This window comes from Chiroxiphia lanceolata, chromosome 3, assembly GCF_009829145.1.
Source record: "Chiroxiphia lanceolata isolate bChiLan1 chromosome 3, bChiLan1.pri, whole genome shotgun sequence".
Taxonomy (NCBI): Eukaryota; Metazoa; Chordata; class Aves; order Passeriformes; family Pipridae; genus Chiroxiphia; species Chiroxiphia lanceolata.
In genome coordinates, this window is record NC_045639.1 from 84,659,794 (window position 1) to 84,686,007 (window position 26,214).

The following is a 26,214-nucleotide window of genomic DNA, read 5'->3' on the forward strand; positions in this document are numbered from 1 at the left end:
AGAGACAAGATCTAAAGATGAAAAATTAGGGGGTTCTGTTGCCTGCAGCCTAGGAAGACAGGAGCAGCCACAAAGGCTACAGAGACTCAGAGGAGAGGAAGGAAGGAGTACTTGCCATATGCTAACACTGAAAACTTGACAAGCTAACAACCCACCCCTAATTTTTCTTCATCTTTGTTACTGTGTGTGAAGGAGCTCTTTCTCCGGGGGGGGACATACAGGTGTTGCCACATGTGGTCTAATTCCACTTTGTTCCAGAAAATTAGTTTTCTTTAGAAATAAAGGCAGTTTATTTGAGGCAGTTTACAGTCTTTAGACACAATTGCAATAATTCTAATCTCCTAGTAAAAAGAGAATATAAAAAGGCAGAAATAATTTCAGAATTTAAAGAACCAGTATCACAAATAACTTATATCAATGTCCTGAATAAAATTATTTTAAAGCCTCTGACCTATGCAGTGATAAAATTAGAAAAATATTTTGCAACAAATAATACAGACTTTTGGGCTGGGAGTGTAAGATTAAACTTTGCCAGGTCTCAAATGAATTAAACTAATGAAGTTTACGTGTCATGAAGTGCAGTTGGAACAAATATTAGGTGAAGTGGCACTGCTGAGACTAACATGCTCTAAATAATGCATTTCCCTCACTCATTAAAATCCTTGGTCTTGCTAGAAATGCTGGCCTTGAGAAATAATGTGTTATGATTAAATGATATTAAAACTTTGATTTTCTAAAATCATTACAGTCTTCTCCTTGGAGGATTCAGTATCCCTCCAGCATAAGAAAGTCCATTTGACCTCAGCTTGGAATTTTTAATAGTCCATTCCTTGTTAGAAAAATCTCATGCCACCTGCACTGGACTATTATAGACAAGTTTTAATTTGGGTGCTCTGAATCATCTCAGCTCCATCATCTGCTCCATGTCTGGATGCAGTTTTGTATCTTGTGCCTCAGAGAGGGCTTGGCCTTCCAACTTTGATCTTCTCAGCCATCCTGAGATGCCTCACATAGATGGCACTGATGCTAATATCAATTTATTTAAGCTGCTTGTTAGTCAGTTTGAAAGATCCCATAGTATTTAAAACTAACAAACAAAAATACATAAAAACCTTAAATGGAGGTATATTTGCAATAATGTTTATACTGAATTTAATGGGTTCATGTTTATGAAAATCTAGTATCTAAACTCCTGCCAGGAGTGTCATACACTTACATGTCGCAATTGAAAAAAAAAAAAAAAAGTAAGTTCTGACTTCTGGTTGAAGATAACATGCATTTTTTCCCAAAAAGTTCTCAACATTTCTTTCTCAATGTAACTTTATACAAAGTTCTGTAGAGGAAAGGACTAAACACAGTCTCAAGCAATGATATCCGGGAGTAAATCAGAAGGAGGGAGAGGTTTCCCTTTCGTTCTGTATGACATCTTCATACCAAGGAAGGTTTCTAAAGGAATTTCAAAGCAAACATACAGATAATGGTTGTGTGGATCCATTTTACTGCACTGTGTAGTTATTGCTGGCTTTAGCATTCAAACTGCCTCCTCCCTGACAGCAGGTCTCTGGCTGGTATGAGCTACTCAGATTCAGAATCCAAGTATGACGGGTGGATTTAAGAAGTTAAATCAGTGCTATGGCATCTGGCCCAAAGTCATTATCCATATCACTAAAATTGAAATGTATTCTTACAATGCAACATAGAGTAAAACCAGCAGGATCTTCCCAGTTAAAGATCTCCTTCTGTCTCTCAGAGTCATTTGTTCCATTTCAAAACTATGAGAAAAATCAGACCATCTACATCCAAGGCAAAATTTAGAACAAAATACTCCTCATTCTGTGACTTTCATTCCATGAATTGTTTTCACATACAAGTGACTATATAGTACAGGGGAAAAAAGTGTATTCAGTGTTTTCATTTTTCTTGGCAAGTCCTACAGTGCTCCTCTGATGATGAGATTTTAAGAGAGTCACCAGATTTAACTTTCTAATTTCATGTTTTTCTTTTCTGTTTTAGGTCATTGGTCAACACATTACTTGAATTTATATAATGTGATTTCTATTTTGTTTTTACCATTTTGCAAACTAATAAACTTCAATCCCACAAAACTGTCTGATGGTGTGATCATCTACAAAAATTTGCTCTGTTTTTTTGAGAACAATTGAGAAAAATAGCAAAAATGGGCAGAAATTTGGAGAGTAATTTCAATTCTGAAAGATGAGTATTATAACTTGTCAGACTTTGTTTCCAAACATTCTAAAGTAAAATAAATCAAAAATAGTATTCCAGGTTTTCCATTTGAGGTGCTTCAAAATCATTACAGTGGCATGCAGGAGTGTTCACAACATTTAGATGGATGCTTCTTTATGTTTCCACGTGTTTGTAAAGACCCAGGCTGTTTTCACATAGATTTCATTATTTTAAATTCATGAAAGAAATTTTTCAAATTTAATTGAGAACATTCAAAAATGGGAACAAGAGCTATGGTTTTAAGTGAGATGGTTTTTATTCAGCTTTGATTCTATTCCTTTGTGGAAGGATGCAAATTCATTGATGCAAATACCAATCAAGTCCTGACTTCCAAAATTAGCATGGTACCTTGCTTGTTTAAGATATGTTTAAATGATTTTACTATGGTAGTAAATAGTGCAGAACTTCAATACAAAATAGCTTACAATAAATAATATTATAAATAACAGCATTTTTAAAGTTTCCATTGTAAATGTACTTATTAATCCCCTTACTTCACAAGAGCATTTTAATCTCAGTCAAATAATTTTTTAGCAAGGATTTTACTCAGAAAAATGACTTTTAGAGTGCTTGAGCACTAGTATGTCATTTTATCTGGCAATCTCAGAAGCAGATGAGGTAAAGGTTCTGTAAATGGTAAAAGTGACTTGTCGTGTTATGGAAGCAACCTACCACTGACCTACTGTCCATACAAAGTATCTGATTATACCTGACCTGATTATACTTCTCCTGTCTGTGTAGTATTATAAAACACTGGAATGGTGTCTCAACATCCAGCTTCATAATCTTTATTGCAAGTATGAATAGTGTTAACTGTCTAAAGCATTTAATATGGAAATGCTGACTTTTCTTCTGCTGTAGACAGAAGAGTGCTGAAGTAAATGGATGTTTCTGCATCTTTTCAGAGTCTTAACTTAGAGAGGTAGAACAGTCACCATAATGAGGTGCAGCATCTCTTGAAGTCAGTAGAAAGATTGTAGTGGGATGATGGTTCAGACCTGAGTTTAACAGATTGACCACTCTCCAGTCTCTTTTCCACAGACATTTCCATTGCATAGTTTCAGTGCAAAATGGACTCAAACACTGCTACTCAGAGCTTTGGGGATGCTTCAAAACCACCAGCTATTCCTGTATTGTTTAAAGTACTTTTATGTTTCTAAAATGCCTCGTCCTCTCAAACTGCTGAACATGAGAATGCCAAAAACAGTTGTTAAGGTTTAACAGTCACGTTTCTCAGCATATGAATTTGACACAGGTCTGTAAAATAAGCTTGCCCAATTAGCTCAGTTGATTAGAGCACAGTGCTAATAATGCCGAGGTTGTGGGGTTGATCCCATTTACTTATGAGTTGGACGTGATGATCCTTGGGGGTCCCTTCCAACTCAGAATATTCTGTGAATTAATTGTATATCTATTGTATTTCCACTTGTACCTAAATGATTAGCTTGAAGTTGAAAAATTTAAAAAATTACATTAAATGTATTTATTGCATGGCTTCAAATCTTTAAAGAAATAGTCTTATTCAGAAAACTGTAATTGAACTAAAGTTCTTAATAAAACAGCAAATGGCAAGCTAAATTACTATTTTTCATCCATGCAATGGCCAATGCATCAGAAAACGGTAATCAAAGAAAAAATGAAGTTGTAATACCACAAGAAATTGATATTTCAGAGGGCTCTTACAGGTACAGTGACCAAACATGAAATTGCTAAAGGCAGATGTGGTTAAGGGAGCTTCCATTTCCCAAGGAGAGATGGATCAATCAAAATATTAACCCTCAGATATTCTGTAAAGGGAATTCCTTCTCTGTACTGAAAACATTGTGCGAGTTGAGTAAGACCAGTTAACTTGAATCAGTGAAAAGTTTATGGACAGTCAGGCTGTTGTGAACTGCATCATTCTGCTGCTCTCAGAGAGAATTCACTGCAATGAGGGAAAAGTTGCAGAGCAGTAAAAGTAGTCAAGGCTTGGCTTTACTCTTAATGGTTTGCTCTAAATCTTTATGCATCTTTGAGGAACAAGTGAAGAGTTCTTTGCTTTTTATTTCTTCAGTGATTGCAGAAGTAAGCGATACTACTGACCCCCCAAGAAAGAAATCATAGTAAAGATCTCAAAGAGAGATGAGAGCCGTGTTATAACTCTCTTTGTTAAGAAACATCCCAAATCAAACACAGAGTCTGTTGCCGTGGACAAATTACTCAGCTAAGCAGGAAAGTCAGTAAAACAGGGTTGTCCAGTTGGTACCAAATAGAAAGTTGGCCTTGATGTCGGTGTGTGGAGCACAGCTAAAGTAGCACCCTTGAAAGATTAATTCATAATGAACATAGACAAGATTATTAAGCTATAGTTGGTCAATGCCCTGAATTCTGAAGTGTTTTAGCTTTTCAGGTTTTGATTTTGCAAATTTTATGTTACCCTCAAGGTTTTCAGAGTGTCAGGTAGGACTGAATGGCTCTGAGAATAATGAGACAAGATTATCATTACTAAGTAGTATTTTATTAGGATAGAAAATACTCCTCTTGTGACATCATGTGAGAATGGCATTTATTTGCATCTTTGGTGCCAAGAATATTGATAATGAAGCAGAGGTGAGAGGTATGAACACTTTCAGAATAAACTGAAGGCTTCTCCTGGAAGTTACACAGAGTACTACATAGTAGTGGAGCTAGAGATGCAGCTCTTAGACTGTTCTGTAAAAAGTTAAACTACTCAAAAAGTTTCAGTGTGGGCACTAAGGAAAAAGGGTTAAGAGAGTCAAGATTTTTTTAGGACTGAAGATGGAGAAGAGATGGGGTTCACTCCCAGTGAACTGAGGTTCACTGGAGTCAGTGTCGAGAAGTTCTGTTGGGTTCACTGGACACTGAACCTGGCTTCTGAAGAATTCATATAGACAGTCAGAATGACAGCCATAGATCAGTCTGGATCTTCTGGCTTGCATTTACAATTAAAAAGAAACATAATCAGTAATTATGTACTGCAAGACACTTGTTGTGACCCATTAGGTTAATGATCCTCTTCTCCTAATTCTCCTAATCCTCATCTTACTTGTGCCCTAGTTAAAAACTAAAAGCCTTAAACATAAATTCAGCACTTTGTATACAATAGTCCTGTACCCAGGGATCTGGTGGCATTTCAGGCATCAACAAAATATGTAAATTTGAATGCAGCTATTTGCTGTTTATCCATCTGGTACTGATATCAGCAGAGCTGCACATAAGGTGATCCTTGCTCCACAGTATGAACCAATCTCTTAACTGCACACTCTTTCCTTCATTAGTTATTTTCGTCAGCCAGCAAGTATACAAATAGATACATATACATTGTAATACTGTAACTTTCATATACAGAACATAGACACAATACCCATCAGTGGACTTGGAAAATTTGTCTACTGCCAATAGGAAATGTCAGTGCTTATTAAGCTCATGAATGAAAAGAAATGCCAGGACCTCTTAATGCACAGGCTTCTGGGCCTGCTTATTAATGCAAACCCTCTAGAAAAATGTCTCATGACAATTTGACCTTTCCCAAACAATAACTCCTTATTCATGGTCAATTAGAAGTGTTTTCCTCATTTAAAAAAAAATGAGGACCAACTAATTAGATACCTAAAATAAAGTTGTTGAAATGGCCATTGATTTTTTTCTGGTAACTCAAAACTATGTATTTTATTCCCTCAGCAGAGAATAAATGTCTGCATGCTGCACTCCTTTTACAAAGATTTAATATAGCATGGGCCCAGGAAATGGCCTCTTAATTTAGTGTTTACATGTCTTTGCCAACAGCAGTTTAATTTTAGATATAAAACACTCAGTACAATACTGTCCTGCCTTGTCCATGTAATACAAAAAATTATCTAGAGAGTTCAGTGAACATCTTTGTGGGAGGATAAGTGGTGGCTGAGAGTTAGAGTTGTGGTTTTTACTGCCTGACATCAGTTTTTAATTCCATGACATTGTTTAACCTTCAGTATGGTTACTCTGGGGGTATATTTGAATTGAGCATCTTATTTTGTGCCCTCTGTGGGTTCCCTACACCTAAATGATAGTGTTGTAGACCAAATTTTATGTTGAAATTAAATATGCTGAGATTGTCTAAATCTACAGAGTTTGTACTTCCAGAGGTGTTATTAAATAATTGTCTTCTGCTGTAAAAATCTCATCTACAAGGCAAACTGGTGAGGTTTTACAAATATTTGCTTTTTGATGAACAATGTGTTTTATGTTTAATTGCAGAATTATATATATATATATGTATATATCTATATATAGATATAGTCCAACCCCTTTACAATAAGCAAGGACATCTTCAACTGTATCAGGTTGCTCAGAGCCCTGTCCAACCTGACCTTCAGTGTTTCCAGGAATGCAGCATCCACCACTTCTTTGGGCAATGTGTTCCAGTGTTTCACCACCTTTATCATAAAAAAAAGTCTTCCTTATATATAGTCTGAAAACCAATATATATGATGTTATATTTAAAAGCAACATTTGAAATGCAAAGGGGTTTTTTTGTTGTTGTTTTTTTTTTTTTTTAAGTGACCAGTAGGTCAAGGGAGGTGATTCTCCCCTGAATTCTGCCCTTGTGACACCCCCCCTGGAGTTCTGCATTCAGCTCTGGGGCCCCCCAATATAAGAAGGATGTGGACCTGCTGGTATGGGTCCAGAGGAGGGCCGTGAGGATGCTCAGAGGGCAGGAGCATCTCTCTTATGAAGACAGGCTGAGAGAGTTGGGGTTGTTCAGCCTAGAGAAGAGAAGGCTCCAGGGAGACCATACAACAGCCTTCCTGTACATAAAGGGGGCCTACAAGAAAGTTGGAGAGGGATCTTTTACAAGGGCATGTAGTGATAAGACAAGGGAGAATGTCTTAAACTGAAGGGGTTTAGATTTAGATTAAATATTAGGAAGAAATCCTTTACTGTGAGGGTGATGAGGCACAAGAACATGTTGCCCAGAGAAGTTGTAGATGCTCCATCTCTGGGACTGATCAAGACCAGGTTGCATGGTGTTCTGAGCAAGCTGGTGTAGTGGAAGTTGTCCCATCAAAACTAGGTCATCTTTATGATCCCTTCCAACTCAAACCAACCTATGATTCTATGAAATGTCTAGGTCTTCTTTGTTTCACCCGTAGTTTTTAACTTCTTAGGATTGAATTTTATCAAAATCTCATGTAGACAGATGAAAAGCTTAGTAAAACCAGTTGCAAGTCATTTTACTGCTGATTTCAACATATTGCTTGCGTAGGCAAGTCGCAGTAGTAATGTGACACCAGTTAGACAAAGTACATGCAACAGAACAAGTCAGATGTCCCTGGTTTTGGGACTGATGCTGTGCTACAGTAAGTGCTCAGCAGCCTTTTAGGTGAGCCCGTTTATTTTCCCATTGCAAGGGGACCTCTGTGGTCAGTCACCATCTGTCTCTCTCAGCTGGAGACAGAGTGACTGATAAGAATTGGCAGCTTATGAAAACAGGTGATACATGTGCAGAGATCATCTTGGTATGCCCTCAAGGCCTTTTAAGTTACTTTGCTTGTAATAAGAGGATGCCAGAAGACCTAGTTTATGTATAGACCATATGTATATATATATACACACAGCTGTATGCCAAATATGCAGCATATATATATGGTTATCCTGCTTCAAACCTGCTGCAATTTTAAAGCAATTTCGGTACTTCTTTCTCCCGCAGTTATCTTTCTAAAATATAATGTGCCTAACAAATGCCATCACAATCATGTCCTCAAGTGTATGCCTTCATGCTCAGAGAAGGTTGGTCTGTGGAGCTGCAGGCTCATCCCATCAGTAGATCATCCTGCATTAATGCCTTATGCACTAATGCTAAGAAGGCTGTTCTGAGGTCTCTTAACTGATAAGTGACTCTCACTCCTTATCGGCGTAACAAGTAATAGCAAGAGCTTTGTAAACAGAGAACATCACTAGGCTTTGCTTTTCTAATCTGTCTGTATCTGTGATCACACAAGAAGCATGAGGATATCACAAGAGAAAAGCATCTCAAGTCCTTAATGAAATATCAGGGAATTAATTTAGAAGTAAGGAAACAGTGGTACAAAGAACATCCATGGGCAACTCCTTTGCCATGGCCACGACAGTTGCCACCTCCTTCAGTCAAGGATATTCCCAATGCAAAAGTTTGCTCTCCTTTCATATTTTTATTGGCAACTGGGAGGAAATTAGTGTGTAGGGGATGGGAGAGTTCATCAACTGGAGAAAAACTTCTTTCCTAACAGCTGATAAGTGGTTTTGCCTGCAAGGAGCTGCTAAAACTTCCATGTGGAGAGTGGATGTCCGTGGAAAAGGACAAAGTCATCACCGTGGGTAGATACATGTTGCTTGGAGGCCATCATTTTCTGTGAAGTTATGTGTCCAGGCAACCCAAATTCAGAATCACATTTATGACACTTTAGATTTGAATTTCACCTACAGCTATCAAATATCCTAGATCCATGCCAAGCCCCAATGGAGACCTCCTAAAATTTCTGCTTCAGGTGCAGCAGATGATTTCTTAAGTTTTTAATTGTTTTCAGTGGTGCTGTTGGGTAAAGCAATGCAGCTTGCATCTGAAGGGGCTGTACCATTTTTTGAAACCACAATTTATGATTACTGGCAAATAACAGCTTTAACTTCTCACAGAGGGGAACAGAATGACTCCAGCATACAAGTGATCCGAGCAGACAGTGCAAAGCTGCGATCTACTCTTTCAGACAATATAAACTGACAGTGTGATTATGTGCCTTCAGAACAAGAATGTGCTTTAGAGGCTCAGGAAATACTTACCAAGTGTAAATAATAAACACAGAACCCCCAGAAATCTCATCACTCAAACATGTGCATGAGGTCTTTTATTCCAGTAACTGCTTCCTGGGTGATGGAACATTTTCATGTTTAGATAGTATTAAAGCTTGTTTTTAAAAATTTTTCTGTGGAAATACTATATACAGGGGGGTTTTTCCATGCTCAATGTTTTTTATGCTTGCTTTTCAACATGGCTGTTTGTTTTTACCCTGTTTTTCTGCAGCAGTTAAGATCATGGAAGAACCAGAATCATCAGGCGATGATGTTTTTGTTACAGCCAGCACTTATGAACGTTGCCTTTCTTATTGGTTCAAGTGATCTCTCTACCATGCAGCCTGAAGGTGTTGTTACAGATGTGCTTTCATCAGACCAAATAGCACCACTGCCTGCAGCAACCAGCCCATCCTACAGCCCCTCTGAGATCATCGAACAGTCCCTCGAATTACCAGATTCCTCAGCGCCTACCCCTGAGAGTGCTCCTCCCGATGGCACTGGGATGGGAGTGCAGGATATCGTGCACGAGTTGGATCACATCGGTGGGCTGAGCACAGCAGCTCTGGATGAAGGGGAGCACGGCAGCGGTTATATCCCAGTGCTGACAACTAAGCCTGCAGAAACCACCCCAGCTCCTACGCTGAAATATGTAACTACCAGCTCCATGACAACTGCAGGCAAAGGCAAAGAGCTAGTGGTTTTCTTCAGCCTGAGGGTAACCAACATGCACTTTTCTGATGACCTCTTCAACAGGAGTTCGACAGAATACAAAGCACTAGAACAACAGTTCATGCAATTGGTGGGTGAAAATCAACTTGATATGTGGCAGTTGGGTACAGCTGAAAGGAATACATCAAATTGCACAGTATTTTTACAATATCAGACCCTATTACAGTCAGTCTGATAAGCTGCATTTTTAAAGGATCTATAAACCTCACACAGTATGGAGACAGAATTTATGAAACCAGTGATGAAAGTTTTTACTTGTTCAAGAGACTTCAGACATATGCCTGGCATGTAATTTATTTGGCTTTTTCTTACATTCACTTCAACAGTATAGCAGTGCTGATTACATCTAAGGCTTATGTCTGCTTGCTGGATTTTAAAATAGGCCTTTAAAAATATATCATAGCTTAGCAGGGGGACTGTGATTAGATATGGATTTTCTCTTTGGGTACAACAGGGCAGCAGGTCAGCTCAGTAACATGCCTATTATGCTATGCCCCAACCTGCCTGGATTCAATGTTTGAAAATAATTAAAGTTGGCTTTGAGTGAGGTACTATTCATCTTCAGATGAATAAACTCCCCAGCTGCTATGCATTTTCATTACAGGGGGAATTGCTGCCCATCTATCTCAATCTATTATTGAGAAAGATGCAGAAGTCCAGAAGAAGATAGTGCTAAATGGAAAAGTTAATTTGTTCATGGAGCTTAACAATTGTATTAAATTCAGTGAAATGAGTGTGTGATGTTTGTACTTCATAATGAAAAGTGACTATAAGAGGAAATTAACAGCAGGAAGACACTGACAGGAAGTTAAAATAAAGGCAAATTTCTGTTTTGCAGCTCCTTCCATACCTTCAGTCCAACCTTACAGGTTTCAAGCACTTGGAAATACTTAACTTCAGGAATGGAAGTGTGATTGTGAACAGCAAAATGAAATTTGCCAGGACAGTGCCATACAATATCACAGAAGCAGTACACTGTGTTTTGGAAGACTTCTGTGATGCTGCAGCCCAACACCTCAATTTGGAGATTGACAGCTATTCCTTGGATATTGAGCCAGGTAAGATTGTGTTACTAATGTATGTGCAAAGTCAGAACCAAGCAAATAATCTTTTTCAGATTGTTACAGCTCCAGAAGTATGACTGTTTCGGAAATAACCATATTAGCAATAGCATCCCAGTGATCTGGAATAATAAGGAAAACCAAGATGTTGCAAATTATCTGCAGGCATATTTTCATAATAATGAAAAGCTGGGTGGAGCTGTTGGTCTGTTCACCAGCTGTTGTTGCATGTTCACCAACTGGTTTTCAGAGCCAAATATAGTGACTCTCTAGAATAAGGGTTGGGTGAAGACAGGTATAAGAAATGCTCATGTGCATTTTACAGGCATGACATGCAAATCTTGCACCTGAGTATGTAAACATAATTTCTGATGATTATTCCAAAACTGTAAGCAAACTATAGTTTGTTTTTTTAGCAAACTCTGTAGCCCTTTTTAAAGCCCTTTTTTAAAGGGCTACAGAGTTCACACAACAGAAGGAGATAATTTCTAGAAATAATAGATTCTACAGATACTAATCAGAGCATGACTACATGTAGCAGTCCATAGATTTGTAATTCCAGAATCCCTCTTGATTTAATAGCTTTCAAATAAGTCTGTAGTAGAAAGTCAGTAACCACACATCTGGACACTATTGTTATGTCAGAAGCTTAATGTTTTCAAAAACTATATTGTTTTATAAAAATTGAAGCCTGAATCTATCTTCGGGTTCTGGTAATTATTTGAGGACTGCATTTAATTTCATTGTCATGGAGAAAAATTATATCAATATCTGAGTGTGCAGATGCCTTTAGACATTTTGGTTAAGCTGTCTTTTTATGTACAGAACTCTGACAATTCCAAAACAAAAGTCCATTTACGATTCATGCAGGCAGTTTCTAACCAGTTTTCATTTTACATATCTCCTTGTGGCCACTAAAAGCATAGCTAGTTTATGGTAAAGAAAGTTAACGAAATCACAGCATTCAAACCTTCAGATACTGTCATGATAAACTGATGTTTTGATGAAGAAATTATTAACTAATGATAAAAAGTTAACTTTGGGCTACCACACGTTCTCTGCTTTAGTAGTAAATTTTCATTAAATAAAAATTAAAATGAGAAAGTTGCTAAAATGCAAACACATAAAAATTTAAAAATCTTTCATCTTCATCCATATTGGCTGCTTTCCTGATGTGGTATTTCAAAAAAACAGTATATAATGGTTTGCTGAGACAGCTGTTCTTTCTAGGCTTATGAGCAGTAGTAAAATGTCAAAATAGAAGAATTTGTGTTTAGAAAGCCAGTATATTCCCATACAGGTATTTCAAAGCCCTCTGTTTTTATTTCAGAAAACAAACAAATAAAAAAACACACCCCCCAACCTGTTAGTAACTGAGGTAACAATGTTCTATCAATTGAAACGCTGATGGAGCTGGCAGTCTAAAAATAAGATCAAGAGTCAGGAGCTGCAAAAAGATGACTACATTGGTCATAGATAATACCATAAAGAAGGACTTTTAAAATACCGCATGCATATTCTGTAATCTAAACAAAGTGAAACAGAAAGCATAACCAGGTCACAGGTATGTATTAAGGAAAATGAAATGTTATGACAAAAAAAATAACCCTCTAACCCAGCAAAGTGCTCATGCCAAGCTCTGCTTGTTCTTAAGAGTTTACATGTACACACACTCACAGTCCAGGAGCAAAGTATATCAAATCAACATGAGCATTGTGTATAGCAAGGGAAATTGCATGCCAGAACTCACTAGTCTAAATGCAAAACAGGAACTAGCCATAGAATTACAGAGAGGTCAAAAGTGAACAGGATGGATTCACTTCTACCACTGAAGCATATTCCAGTGTGTGTCTGAGATTTCCAGTACTGCTACAAAAAATTCAATGCTCATTTTTCATTATTATTATTACTGAGCATCTAGTACAGAGCATGAAGTGGCTGCAGAAGAAAATTCTCAGCCCAGTTAGTACCTACAAGTAGTAGCTGCAATACCCAGTACAAATCTTTTTAAAATACGTATGTATTAAGGGTCATATAGCCAGCTCATACCTGTATATCTGCTCTCACTTCCTTCTCTGCATTCTCCTTGCCCAGTTTCTACATCTTTTTTTCCCCTTCTGGGTTCACATATCTACTAAAACTCTTTGCTGGCAAGTACAAATTTGTATCATCTGGTCTGTCTCATCTTTTGCCTTCTAATGGTTTTATCCCATAGTATGCAGAAAACAGGCTCTAGGAGACAAGATTGGTGGATGCAGCCCTCATCTTCACATCTTCATCACCCCATCAGCACAAGCTGGGCTGAGCACTGGGTTAAAATTACTCCTTCTGGTCTTTTTTTTTTTTTTTTTTTTTTTTTGCATTTTAGTAAGCAGCAGAGAATAGAAAGGAAAAATAGACTTGTGTGACAGCTGGAGTTGGACTTTAAGCTGTCTCTGATTTAGGCCTTCCCGTGAACATCAGCAGCTCCTTTTCACTTAATATCAAAGAGGCATCCCTTACTAATATTTAAAAAATAAAACAAACAAAAAAGAGCAAGGCCTGCAAGCACATACTTTCTTTAAACCATGCCAATATTTCTGGGTTGCAGATCATAGTACTGTGTAATATTCAATAACCTAATTCCCTCCCTCTATCTTGTCCTAAATTATGTGTTGAGGATCATTACAGCTGAAACTGTTCTCACACAGAAGTAGCCATGAGTATAAAACTAGCACTTACAGTAAAAACAGAATAAAAATATCCAAATGTGAAAATCCTTGTCAGTGACATAAAAATGACAGCTTAACAGTGATGGGGTAAATAAATGCAGAAGTCGATATAAATTTGCATGCTTGTTGTGTCATCTACAGGAAGAAGGATGTGCATCCTTTATGCTAGACTCCATCCTCCTATTAACATGCCCGAGTGTCAAGGCCAGTAAATGGGAATTGTTTTCTCTAGCTGCCACAAAGCCTGCCAAGTCACTTTGTGGTAATGCTTCAATTAATAATTTACCCATCTTTACAGCTGATCAGGCAGACCCATGCAAATTCATGGCATGTGACAAGTTTCCGAATGCATAATGAACGAGTGGACAAAGGAAGCTGACTGCCTTTGTAAACCTGGTTATGCCAGCCAAGATGGATTGCCCTGCCGGAGCCTGTGCGAGCTGGAACCGCATCTTTGTGTCAATGGTGGGAAATGCGAGTTAGTTCCAGGAAGAGGAGCTGTCTGCAGGTAAAGAGATGGTGATCAACATGAATCTCTTAACATCCTCCTGATAATGTCTATCACAGATCAAGTAGGGCTGAGTATACTTTTCAACAGCACAAACTAGGCTAATAAGCCAAAATCTCAACATTCAGATACCTAAAGTTACACTGCAATACTTTCAAATAGCCTCACCACAGCTAAATCCATTTCAGCCTGTTAGGACGCACAGAACACCGTGACCTAGTTACTTTTTAGAAAAGTACTTTTTAGAAATTTATTAGAAATTCAGCATCATTGGCAGAGATGACACACACAAAGCCATGCATTTCCAAATACATATGGGAAAAATGCAGTAGCACATTCATGGTTTGGATACTATATAGTAGATTTTAAGAAATTACATTTTCCTAAGATGTATTAAAATCTAATCATATAAACACACCAATGAGGACTACTGATTCCAGACCACCCAATAAGCACTAAGGGCTGAGGCTGCTATCAGGGCTTTCTGGGAAAGAGTTGAAGATTAGCAGCTCCTCCTAACTGCAAATATATTCTGTAAGAATTTTCACACAAAAGTATCTTAAGTCAATATTGAAAACTACACAGTACTTGAACATATTAATTCTGTTTTAAAGGATTAAGTTTTTTCTCACTTTAGGACTAGACAATCCAGAGCATTATGTGAAACTGTATATTCAATGTGCACACAGTAACTGACCAGCCACATGTATCAGTAAAAACAAGTTAAAATTCTTGCATTTGTTTATTCCTCTTAATATTGACTTGACTAGGTTAATGATAGGTCTTCTAGCTTAGTTAGGATTAATGTCAAAAAATAAGACCACTAAGCAAATTATTCATACGATAATTTCACTGTAGCAACAATACTGCCATAATCCATTTCCTTCAGTGGCCATCACAGAAAGATTAATAGAAGATTATATTGAATTCACCACAGTTACTGCCAAATTCCTAACTTGCAGAGTCACACTAGGGTAGCTGAAGTTTTATACTAGGAATCAGCCAGTGAGCTACAAAGGTCCTTTTCAAACTTTACTGAGGTAGCAAGGAGTACAGCCTACTCCTCCAAGACTGATGCACTAAGGAAAATAAAACCTTTTCCTTTTAGAAAAGCCCTGACTTGATGAACAGAATAACCAAACCATCATGTGGAATTACAAAGGATTAAAATAATGAGCAAAATTTTAGTGAATTATAGCAAGTTACAAACTTACCCCCAGTCTCATCCTGACAGCTTGTGCAAACTTGTACAGTGAGAGAGAGAAAATTATGGCCTACTATTTGCCCTGTTTTGTGGGTGAATTCACGCAGCACCGTCTTAGTTTTCCACTAACTGGAAACCCTGTGTTTCACATAAAGTACGGCAATCTTCCTTGCTTTAAAGGGAGCTATTTATAGAATCATAGATTCATTAAGGTTGGAAAAAAGCCCCAAGTCATAAAGTCCAACCTTTGACTGAACAGTGTGTCAACTAAACCATAGCAGTGAGTGCCACGCCCAGATGTTCCTTGAACACTTCTGGGGATGGTGACTTAACCACTTCCTTGCATAGTTCATGCCAATGCTTGACAACCCTTTCAGTGAAGACATTTTTCCTGATGTCCAACCTGAACTTCCCCTGATTCAGCTTGAGGCCATTTCTTCTTGTCCTATCATGAGGAGTAGTGTCCCGTCTATTTGTAGCAGAATTTTTATGTCAGGCCTTGCTACTCAGAGTGAAATCACCAGTACGCAGATATAGGCTTCAAAGATATGTTCAGACATTACCTTAAAACACATCTGAACTTCTCGGGTTCTAAAACTCAAATATTATTTCAATTTCACCCGTGGGGTTAGAAACCTGTCAGAGATGTTTAAAATGCACAATTTCCTAAAATTTGTAGGTTGACAAAGAAAATATCAGTGTCTTTTAACACTCATGAATGTAAGAATATTATCTTTCCCTTATTATCAATCACATTATTTCATGTAGATACATAGCAACTAATTGTAGTGGAAATAATGTGCTCATAATTAATTGCAGATTTTGTTTTCATTTTTTGTCTTCCTCTCCTTATTTTAGATGCCCTGTACGTAGACACCAGCTTTACCAAGGACAGCGTGTGCCAAATTTGCTCCAGAACCCACACAACCCTTCATTTCTAAACCTCTCATTCTTGGCTTACTAAGCCTTGCTTTTCTTTTCATCATTTTAATTATTAAGTTAAGAAAATGCAAAAGAAACTCTAATTTGCAGTAAGCTGCTCACAATCTTTTTCTTCAAATTTCAAAATATTCCTTTTGTTTCTTTTGCAATTTAAAATCTTACCTAAACAAAAATGTTCTGCATTGTAGAAGGCCTACTCTCAGCAGCTGCAATTCAGAAAATGCTGTAAGGATTAATCCTGCTTTGAACACGATGAACCCATATCTAGCTTTTGTCACGGCTTGCAGTGTAAGTGCTTGTCTCAGTTCCTCAGAGATCATTGACCATGAAGCGTTACACGAACTTGAAAACACAATTCAGCCTGGAGGTAAAATGCATGAAAATCCTTCTCTTACCCCTCAGCAAACAGCCCCACCTGAAAAACAGGTCCATCTTCAAGTATTAACTCCACAACTAAATCAAACTTGAACCTATTCTCTCTCTTGGCAACTTCAGAACTGAAAATACTAACACATTCATTGCTTCCCACATTTACTGCTGTGTAGACTTCATAACAGGACTACAGAACTGCTTTCTCACAGCTCTTGCATGGCTCTGGTGGTCCATCCTATCTGAGTGCTTTTTGTGATTTAGTGAAATAATCAGTGGTTTGACATTTTGGTTTTTTCTTACTCTTGTAGGTCACCAGGCCAGTTTACAAAGCCAAGACTGACAAGTTAGTCCTTGAAATTCTTCGTTTCCAGCATCAGCCAGACAAAACCAAGGTTTGTGGAACTTTAAAAATTTGTTGTTTCCCATTTGTCAATATACAAGGAAGCCTCTTTGTAGTAATTTTGTACAAAGAAAAACTCAGATTTTTTGGATGCTTGATTTGACAACCATTTCTTCTTAAGTGTTTTTATGCAACAAAGTTATATTCTGTATAACTATGTGCTAATGTGGCAGTCACTGGAACACATGAAGGAAGAAGGAATATCTAAAATGACAAAGTAACACAAAATGCAAACCAAATGGGAGGTTTAAAAAGCAATATAAAAATTTTAAAAATTAAAGATTATACAAAAATAACTTGAGCTAGGTTAAGCTACATAGATTTTGAACGAGTAGGAATTCTAATTTGAGCAGCATACTGTTCATACTTCAAATATTATTTCAAGTTCAAACTTCTTATATCTTTGTGGGGGAAAAAATTGACAAAAATGAGAAAAGCTGAGGGAAAAATTTCTCCAGAATTTCCAGATTGTTTCTTACTTCTGATGTATCTGAGTATGCCCTCTTGAGAGGTAGAAAAAAAGCCTTCACTTTGCTGTTTTCATTTTTCTGAATCCAGTCCAGTTAGGAACCAAAAAGTTTTGCTATAGCTGTTAGTACCCATTGTTATTGTGGGGAATATCAGTACAGGACTGCCCTGGAATTACCTGAACACTATGGGAGACAGGATACCACCTACATGAATCTTTGGCTCGTTACATGTTATTGGTATGTAAATAAAGGAGCACGTAATGATGCCATATAGGAAGATTATTTTCACTGATCTTCATCATACCCAGGTCTGGTCTCTTCAAGTACCAGGTCACAGTTATAGACTGAGGTGAAAATGGGGGGACTGGAATGCAGAGATAGAAATGGACAAAGCAGCAGGGAGCAGCACTTTGGAAAAGCTCAAGAATTAATTGGTTTCACTGCTTATAAAAAACACAAGCACAGAAGTTTGCAATTAGTATTTTACACCCATCTTAAATAAATGTGCCTGTGGGTAATTCAGACAACTAAATTTCATACTACCTAAACTACTTAAAATTACTGCATAGAAAAGCACTTAATTATTAAAGTAATTTAATATTTATTAAAGTAATAAAAGGACACATTGTGAAAGAAAATCAGACCTGTGTCATCAAGACTATTTGAATTGTAAGAAGTATACAAAGATCTTCTCAAGATCCAGTTAAATAAATTAATTTAGTGGGAAGTCAGGAAACAAGAAAATTGAAATAGGTTCAAAAAATTAGGTGGCTTTTTTCACTGTTACTTACATTCACAATGAGTGTTTACATCACCCTTATGTTCAACACATTTTAATAATTTAAAAAAGGCAATGGAGGGAAAAAATTTATGAAGAACAGCTTTCATGAGCTGAAACTAAGAGGACCACTTTGATATCACAATCTAAAAAGCTCCTTTCAGATTAGAATTTTTAAAAAGAAAATGGCACTTTTGAATATGAATTTTCTGGAGGACACGGATCTCTAGGACTCATAGGCCAAACTGAGGATTCCAATAATTAAATTCTGTTTTGCTATACGCAATGAAAGCAGTGACAGCTTTTAGGACGTATTATCTACAATAAGTACAGCTCTATTTATGAAGGCATATTTAAAAATAGGCATAAAGTTCCAACAGAAGCTAAATAACCTTCAATTCCTTCCTAAACATAAAAAATGTCTCCAGTTTATTTACAGAATCACTACACGGAAAATTATTGCAAAGCTCAGTTGTCAGGAGGGGTTTGGCTGGGTAGGTTTTAGCCCAATTAGTAAATAGTCCAAAACCTAACAATCTTTAACACTTCCAGGGATGGGGCATCCACAAGTTCTCTGGACAATCTTTTCCAGTGCCTTGCCACCCTCACAGGAAATATTTATTTACATCTAATCTAAACCCACTCTTTCAGTTTGAAGCCATTCCTCCCTTGTCCTGTCACTATATACCCTTGTAAAAAGTTCGCTAGAAGGTCTCCTGGACCCTTCTCTTCTCCAGTCTCAATTGCCCTTACAATGAACTAAGACATTATCTCAACAGGTGTTAGTGTGACCTTCCCTATTAGCACTAGATACATAGCGTACATTTTCAAATTAAACAATGTTTTTCAAATGTCTTACAAGACTTTCTCTTACAGGTATTCAAAAAAGAAGATCTGCATTAAAGGCTGGACTTCAGGATGATTATGCACATGAAAAAAATTCAAGGATTCCTAAAGATATAACATTTTGGCTCTAAAATCAGGACACATTAAAAAAATTGTTTTACTGAAGAAAAGCAACATGAGCAAGTTGAGCATCTATTATACAGTGTCTAAAATTTACCTGGTAGGAAGTCAATTGTTAAGATGCATGCATTAAGCATCCAGTGCTTACAGGTTTAACTGTTTTATTTAAGAGCCGAGTGCTAGAAACAGATTTTGCTGAAACATGACATTTTTCAGTATTTGTCAATGGAACTTCACCATATTTCCATACCTTTATTAACCTCCTTACACACAATAATGTAAGTGGTGAACAGAAATACGAACTGTGATTGACCAAAGGACACATTAAAAGCATCCGGGAACTTCATTCTCTCCCTCAATGCTCACATTGCAAATCACACACAAGTTGGAATTAATTTTTTTAAGGGTTTCTATGAACATTGTTTATACATATGTACATATACACTTAACTGCTTAATTTCTGGTGACAGTGAAACTATCAGATTATCCTAAGACTTCAAACTTTTTGCTGAGGCACAATACCTGGAGTTTCATCTTTTCAGAACAAGATATTTACATTCACAAGCACCCTCCTGGTAAAAAGTAGGTTAGAATTGCACATGATTGTGTACACTTTAAACTCAGTATGCACACAAATAATTTTGAGAAGTTACTGTTAGTTTTTGTAGAAGAAATCTAAGCAGACATCGGGCAGCCTTTAAGTATTTTGTAGGCTTATTAATTTATGCACTACAAATCCACAATCTTGATTCAAGTATGAGCATTATTTTACCTTGAGCATCTGTTTCTTGAATATATCTATGTTTATATCTATGTTTATATCCTGCACCAGTGTTGTACAATATTCAGGCACTGTCTGCTGCTTGGTGCACACCAGAAGTCGTACTTACAGCTCAAACTGAGCTTTGACAAAGTTCATGACTATTCTGGATGATAGGTCCTCATTCAGATGTGAAACTTTTGTGTATTGGGACAGCAGCTGATTTCAGCAACAATTCTTCTCTCTTCGTACCGCGCAGTTACCACAGCAAAGACTGAACTTTACCTTATTATGTCACTCAGAAGAACTGTTTACGAATTCCAAACAAGTAACTGCACGGATTTGCCTGCAAAACCACCGAAACTGGTGATAGTGTACGAATGAAGGCAAAGCACCAAGAATACAAGGTTGAGTTTCTACAGCTGAAATAGTATTTTTACTTACTTTATTGAAGTAGAAAAAAAGATAAAGAAGAAACCTAAGATGTGGTTTTACCCAGTAACACTTCAGAATAAAACTACTTTAAAAATATTTCTTGCAGGGCACTGGAAGTCATCCCTGCCAACAAATGTTAGCTTTTCACTATTGCTCATGTAAGCTAAGAATACATTAAGAATGCTGATAGCATTCCATCTTTTTTCCATTACAAATGTTTTTGTATGTGTTTAGTGTATTTCAAGTCATACTAGTTATCACTAGCCAGATTAAAAAGTAAGTAGTTTTAAAATGTGTCTTTTAATAATGATTATTCATGATTGTATTTATCACTCTCAACTATTAATTACCAAATATATTTGCTGGACGTAAGCCTTTTGTATTTCAATAAAACATAATAAAACTATTTACTTGAAAATTTCACTGGGAATTGAACTGGTACTTAATGTCAAACTAAAACATATCACATTACCTTAAAACGGATGTAAAGTTACAGCTGGAGAGAAAAGCCATAAGGAAAGTGAAACAAAATTACATTTCCCAGATAACAAAGCCCAAATTACTTGAATCTTTTTATGTTAGAAAACTACCACTCTGATCTGGCCCTTAAGACAAGAAAGTTTTCTAAGACTCTTTTTAAGGGGAAAACAAACAAACAAGCAAAACCCACAAAACTTCTCCATCTCAGACATAAAGTTTCCCCTGCAGCATACAAACTCAAAGCAGTAGAACTGGTTTCACTAGTCACTGACTGTCATGAAAAATGAAAAATATGCAAAGAATACACAGCATAGCAAATTATAGATACATGGGAAGTGATAGCAATAAATAAAAAATAGTAATAAAAGTAAAGATATTTGTTTTAAAAATACTGAGAAATTAAGGATGAAACTTAAAAGTAAAAAAATCAGAATTTTTTAATATCAGAATGTCATTATGGAGAAACACTTACTTTAGAAAGTAAAGACAAAACCTTCACTAAAGTAAAACTTTGAAAAGTAAGCATCAAAAACATCTGATAGAAAAGCAGCAGGGAGTTCCAGCACAGAAATCCTTTTACCCTTCTCATAACTTAATTTACTCTTATTATTATGCTTTAAATCTTCAAAGACAAAATGGTAAGAAGATACAAGTGAGATTTCAACATGGAATGTGTTATTTTTAATTTTTAATTTTCAGTACAGTATTAGGAGGTCATTTAAATACTTTAAAAAGATTTTGAGAAAAACCCAAAGGATTAAACTAAGTTAAGAAAAACAATCTTCTCAGTGGATGAAAGATAAGTATTTAACGACCTTATGATCTTCAAAGTAGCATTCTCAAGAAATGGATATTTCAGGGTTACCTAGTCAGGAATGTAGCCTAGTGTGGTGATTCTCTTCCCTCCTTTGTTTTGTGGACTGTTTCAGGCAGATCTCAACTATAACAAACAGGTTCACTGATAGGCAGGAAGAATTTATTTTTAAAAAAAAAATCAAACATAGAGAGAACCAGCCAATGTGCTTTAAAAACCAAAATTTTTCTCTATAACCACAGATCAGAAGGGCATTAGGTCATACTACAGTCGAACTCCCTCCCCTCTTTTTTTTTAATTTCCTCTCCAAATCAACCAATTGTATAATTATCTGACACGGTAGATGGGATCACAGAAATAATTTGTAAGCACTGAACATTGCTTGACATGTAAGAAAAATAAAATAGTCTGAAACTAACTGAAAATTAATTTTGTTGCACAGAAAGATCAGTAAAAATAAGAGCAGATGCTGCTTTTGATGCAGAGAAAGAAAAATAATAATAACAAAAAAAAAAAGCAGCCTGCTACTGTGCAAACTAGAATATCCTGATTTTGGAATGTATTGCTTGCCTCAGTCATACTGCTGGAGCACTGCAGAGAGGTGGGAATATCTCATTTGAGAACGTCCAACCACCAGACCCTCTTCCACTATTTTAAAGTCCATTTTATTTTCCCAATAGCTATATTTTTTAGTCATTTAGTTAACAAAAATTCCCACACACCTATTTGAAGAACAAATTTTCTTTCTGATGCCAGTCAAGGTAATCCTAGCATAATCAAAGGTACAGATTGGAAAAATTCAGTTAATTTTATTCATTTTAAGTTCCCCACAGGTATGTTTACACATATTTACTAAAATATTTAAGCTTATATATGTGTATAAACAGACACACACTTAAATAATGAGGTTCCTTGCTTACTATGTCCAGTCTCATAAGATCCATGGTTTTGTATATATATATATACACACAATATATATGTACACACATACACTGGGACTGAACATGTTAAGTCAAGCAGCTAAATCCAGACAGTAATAAACACAGGTCAGGTCAGTGATTTTCCTTGTGGGATCATGTGAGTGAGCACAGCTTCCTGCAGTGTTAAGTTTCCAGAGACTGGAAGTTGTGAAACTTCGGTTCCAGTGTAGTAATACATTAAACCAGTAACCTAAATTTCCTAAGCTGCACCTTTAAATTCATGCAACACTGTACAGGTTTGCACACAACTTGCTATCCAGCAGTCTGATGCACCTCTCCTTTCATCTTACAGACAAATTATTGTTTTAGGGAAGAATTTGGGTAAAATTAAAACATTTCCTCGTTTGCAAGAGGCTGAGTGGGTATGCAGCAGAAGCTGAGATTCCCTGATGCAGTGGGTCTGTACAGAGTTAACTACTACTGAATATCTCCACAAGTATTATAGTAAGGAGTGTATTTATAACAACAAGCAGACTGTGGCATACAACCACAATCTAAGGTCAGCATCAGGAGCTCTCTCTGTGCTACAGAACTGTACCTCTTGAAAATTATTAAGTATATTTATGCATTAAAAAACTAACATTTCCAAGAGGTTTCAAACTGAGTAAAGACTGAGGAAATTTTCTTATAGTGTAAACAAAATTTGTCACTTAAAAGAGCAAGACTTCATTTTTGAATCAGGTTAAATAAGTAATTGGACATCAAGCTACTTATATTTTGAATTCCTATTAGAGAGATAAATAGTCAAGTTTAATTTGTTGAAATAATGGCCAGCATAGTAAAACAATGTTCACATAAGTGAAAGAGATGCATCTTAAAACTGTATGAAATTAACGATTCCCACCCACAAAAACTCCCAAAACAACCTGCTTAATGAGGGAACTGTTACAAGCTATGAAACTTGACAGAAGAGATTATGACAAAGCTCAGAGTAGTGTCCAAATCGCTGTAGTATTTCAGTATACTAAAATTTGTAGCTATTTAATTAGCACATAGTATTAAGATGATGCATTATGTTATTAGACCAATGTTTTACACACTCTAACAAAAGGTAGAGACCTTGTATATCTTGTTACAATTAAAAAACACAATGTCTGAGGCTCAGGCCTCAATATTCAGTTAAGTTATACTGACATCAAAAAGCTGAACGTATTTCCCTTATCCTATCCTTAATCTTATACCTCCAGATACAAGGCTTGGACAATTTTGCATAATATTTTGAAATTACACTACCTGGCTAACAAACTGTCCAAGAGTTCCTAATGGAAATGCGGTCAGAAAAATAAGTCTAAAGCAAATTTCTACTGAAACAGAAAAAAGAGAAAAAACTAAGAAGTGGTATAAGCCCTAATGAGCAGTACATTCTTTGAGGACCTCCAATATTACACTATATTGACACATATGAATGCTCTTCTCAGAATGTACAGAAAACCATTTCTCTTAAACCAAGACAGAGAATTGAATTAAATAGGAATTTATGGGTCTCAAGTTTAGGAGGATTTCCCATCAGGTTCTGAAAAAAAAACAACTAAATACAGACACTAAACAGTTTGCAAATCAGGACATAAAATGTCTCAGAGATATAAAAGTATACTCCAACTTCTCCGTAACAGAAGTCAAAGCTAAGGCCTCACAATTCCAGTTAGAAACAGCATATCCTCTTTACTAGATCACTTGAAGCCAACTATTCAGTGTTTGAAGCAGGACTTTTATAAAAAGGTGGTTGCAATGCAGTTCTTTGTAATATGTACCCGAGTAAATAGAGATTGCTTAGAAGTGTTAAGAGTTCTAACAGAAACTGTTAAAGAAAATAAACAAAATGCAACAAACTACACTGACTGAAGTTTCTTCAAGGTCCTCATACCTAGTAAAGTTCACTACACAAATTAAACATCATAAAGTACAAATTAACAAACCACGTGATTAATAAAACCTCTTCACTTTATATTAAACATCTCTAATATGATTATAGAATGTTTACGTCCTCTGTTGCCCAGAGGAACTCTTCCCTTTGTATCACAGGCAAGGGTTCTCATCTCGAACACTACTGTGCAAAATGCCAATTCATTTCAACAGGTTCTGCAGCATCGCCGTAGCGTACGTAGGACGAGCTTGTCTGCTTGCAATTGCATTTTGAAGATATGGATACCTCCACAGCGCTCCCAAATTTCTTCAAACTGTCTCGGCAAAATTTCAGCACCTCGCTTTCGGGTTAACCCAGTCTCTTCAAGATTAAGCTCGCACATATCCATATCATCCTTACCTGAAATGGTAAAGGGAAAATAAAACATCATTCAAAAGTCCCATAAAACAAATTAGATCTTTGTTAATTAGATTCCATCTCTGAAGCTCTGGTTTGTTAAAAGGTTTCGGAGCTTATGGGGAAATAAGTTGTCAGATAAATATTTTTTGGTTTGGTTTTTTTGTTACACACAGAGTACCACAGAGGTATCACAATAAACTAGTATCACATGTTGCAATTGACAAAGTTGTGCTTAAAAAGTGAGCAAAAAGGAACAAAGGAAAGAAGTGAAAAGATCAGCATCTTGATATATTCTCCTGAAATCCATTACAGGCTGACAACTGCATTTGTTTTACGTATACTTTCAGTTTTAGGCCATTTCACAGCAAACTGCTGTTACTATCTGTTTAAATGTAACAAAGCAACTAAGAACTCCAGACTTTTGACCAACTAATCTGTCAGCCTCCCATGCAAAACAAACAGCATTTACCAAATGGGACTAACGTAGGGAATCCAACAAAATGATGGGTGTAGTTCAAACACTAAATTATAATCTCATTTTTAATAGGTGATCCATCGAATGTGGTACTCATGACAGCAGTGCTACTTTTTGCTATGGGCTTTGACACTGAATAGTAACAGTTGGTGTAAGAAATTCTATTAAAAATAATTTGCAGGAAACAAACTTTTGTTGGCAGTAAGGTATAACTGAAGAGAAACAAATTGGTTATAGACTTTTCCTTGGTCTCTAAGTTAAATACAAAACCACAGAACCATAAACAGCATTCCTCCAGTGTTTTCCCCCCCTTTCATTATCCTCCAGAAAAGCTGGATATATTTCACCACCAGACAAATCTCTACTGTCCATTGCAATATTTAGTTTTTATTTTAAACATTGAAGATTAAAAAGCTATTCTCCCACATTAGGCAGCATAAATAGGGTAAAAGCATCAGTTTGCTATTAGCTTCATATTATGGAAAGACAATATAACGTATGCACAAATTGTTGTGATACAAACTGGTTGTAATTTTTCAAAGCTAACTAAAAAACAATACAACGATGAGTAGAACTTTCCCAGATAAACTGTGATTTTTATCTTCGTGCTGTCTCCAGTTCAGAATAATCAGAGGGCACTTAATAAAAATATTTACATCAGAACCACTCTATCTCTGACTTCCCAAATCGAAGCATGTGCACAAGTAGAACATGTGGCCAAATGGTATTTGAAAAGTTTGGCCATTAAGAACAGTCCCAAATCCTAAAATTCTGCCCAGATAAGAACTGCTGGAGGAAAAAAAAAAAAAAAG

The 26,214-nt window shown here is 36.5% G+C and overlaps 2 protein-coding genes across 2 annotated transcripts in view; one reads left to right on the top strand and one right to left on the bottom strand.

The window, feature by feature from the left end:
- The window catches only part of IMPG1 (interphotoreceptor matrix proteoglycan 1), a 54,024-nt gene extending 37,172 nt beyond the window's left edge, over positions 1-16,852 (top strand). The window contains 10 exon segments of the mRNA XM_032684457.1: positions 9,284-9,353; positions 9,355-9,853; positions 10,622-10,841; positions 13,854-13,895; positions 13,898-14,063; positions 16,126-16,160; positions 16,163-16,298; positions 16,398-16,447; positions 16,450-16,486; positions 16,488-16,852. Of these exon segments, the coding sequence (XP_032540348.1) occupies positions 9,284-9,353; positions 9,355-9,853; positions 10,622-10,841; positions 13,854-13,895; positions 13,898-14,063; positions 16,126-16,160; positions 16,163-16,298; positions 16,398-16,447; positions 16,450-16,486; positions 16,488-16,677 (1,445 nt within the window). The 3' untranslated portion in view covers positions 16,678-16,852.
- Positions 16,853-21,859: 5,007 nt separating this feature from the next.
- MYO6 (myosin VI) overlaps positions 21,860-26,214 on the bottom strand; it is a 104,923-nt gene continuing 100,568 nt past the window's right edge. Inside the window, 2 exon segments of the mRNA XM_032681272.1 lie at positions 21,860-24,808; positions 24,811-24,927. Of these exon segments, the coding sequence (XP_032537163.1) occupies positions 24,729-24,808; positions 24,811-24,927 (197 nt within the window). The 3' untranslated portion in view covers positions 21,860-24,728.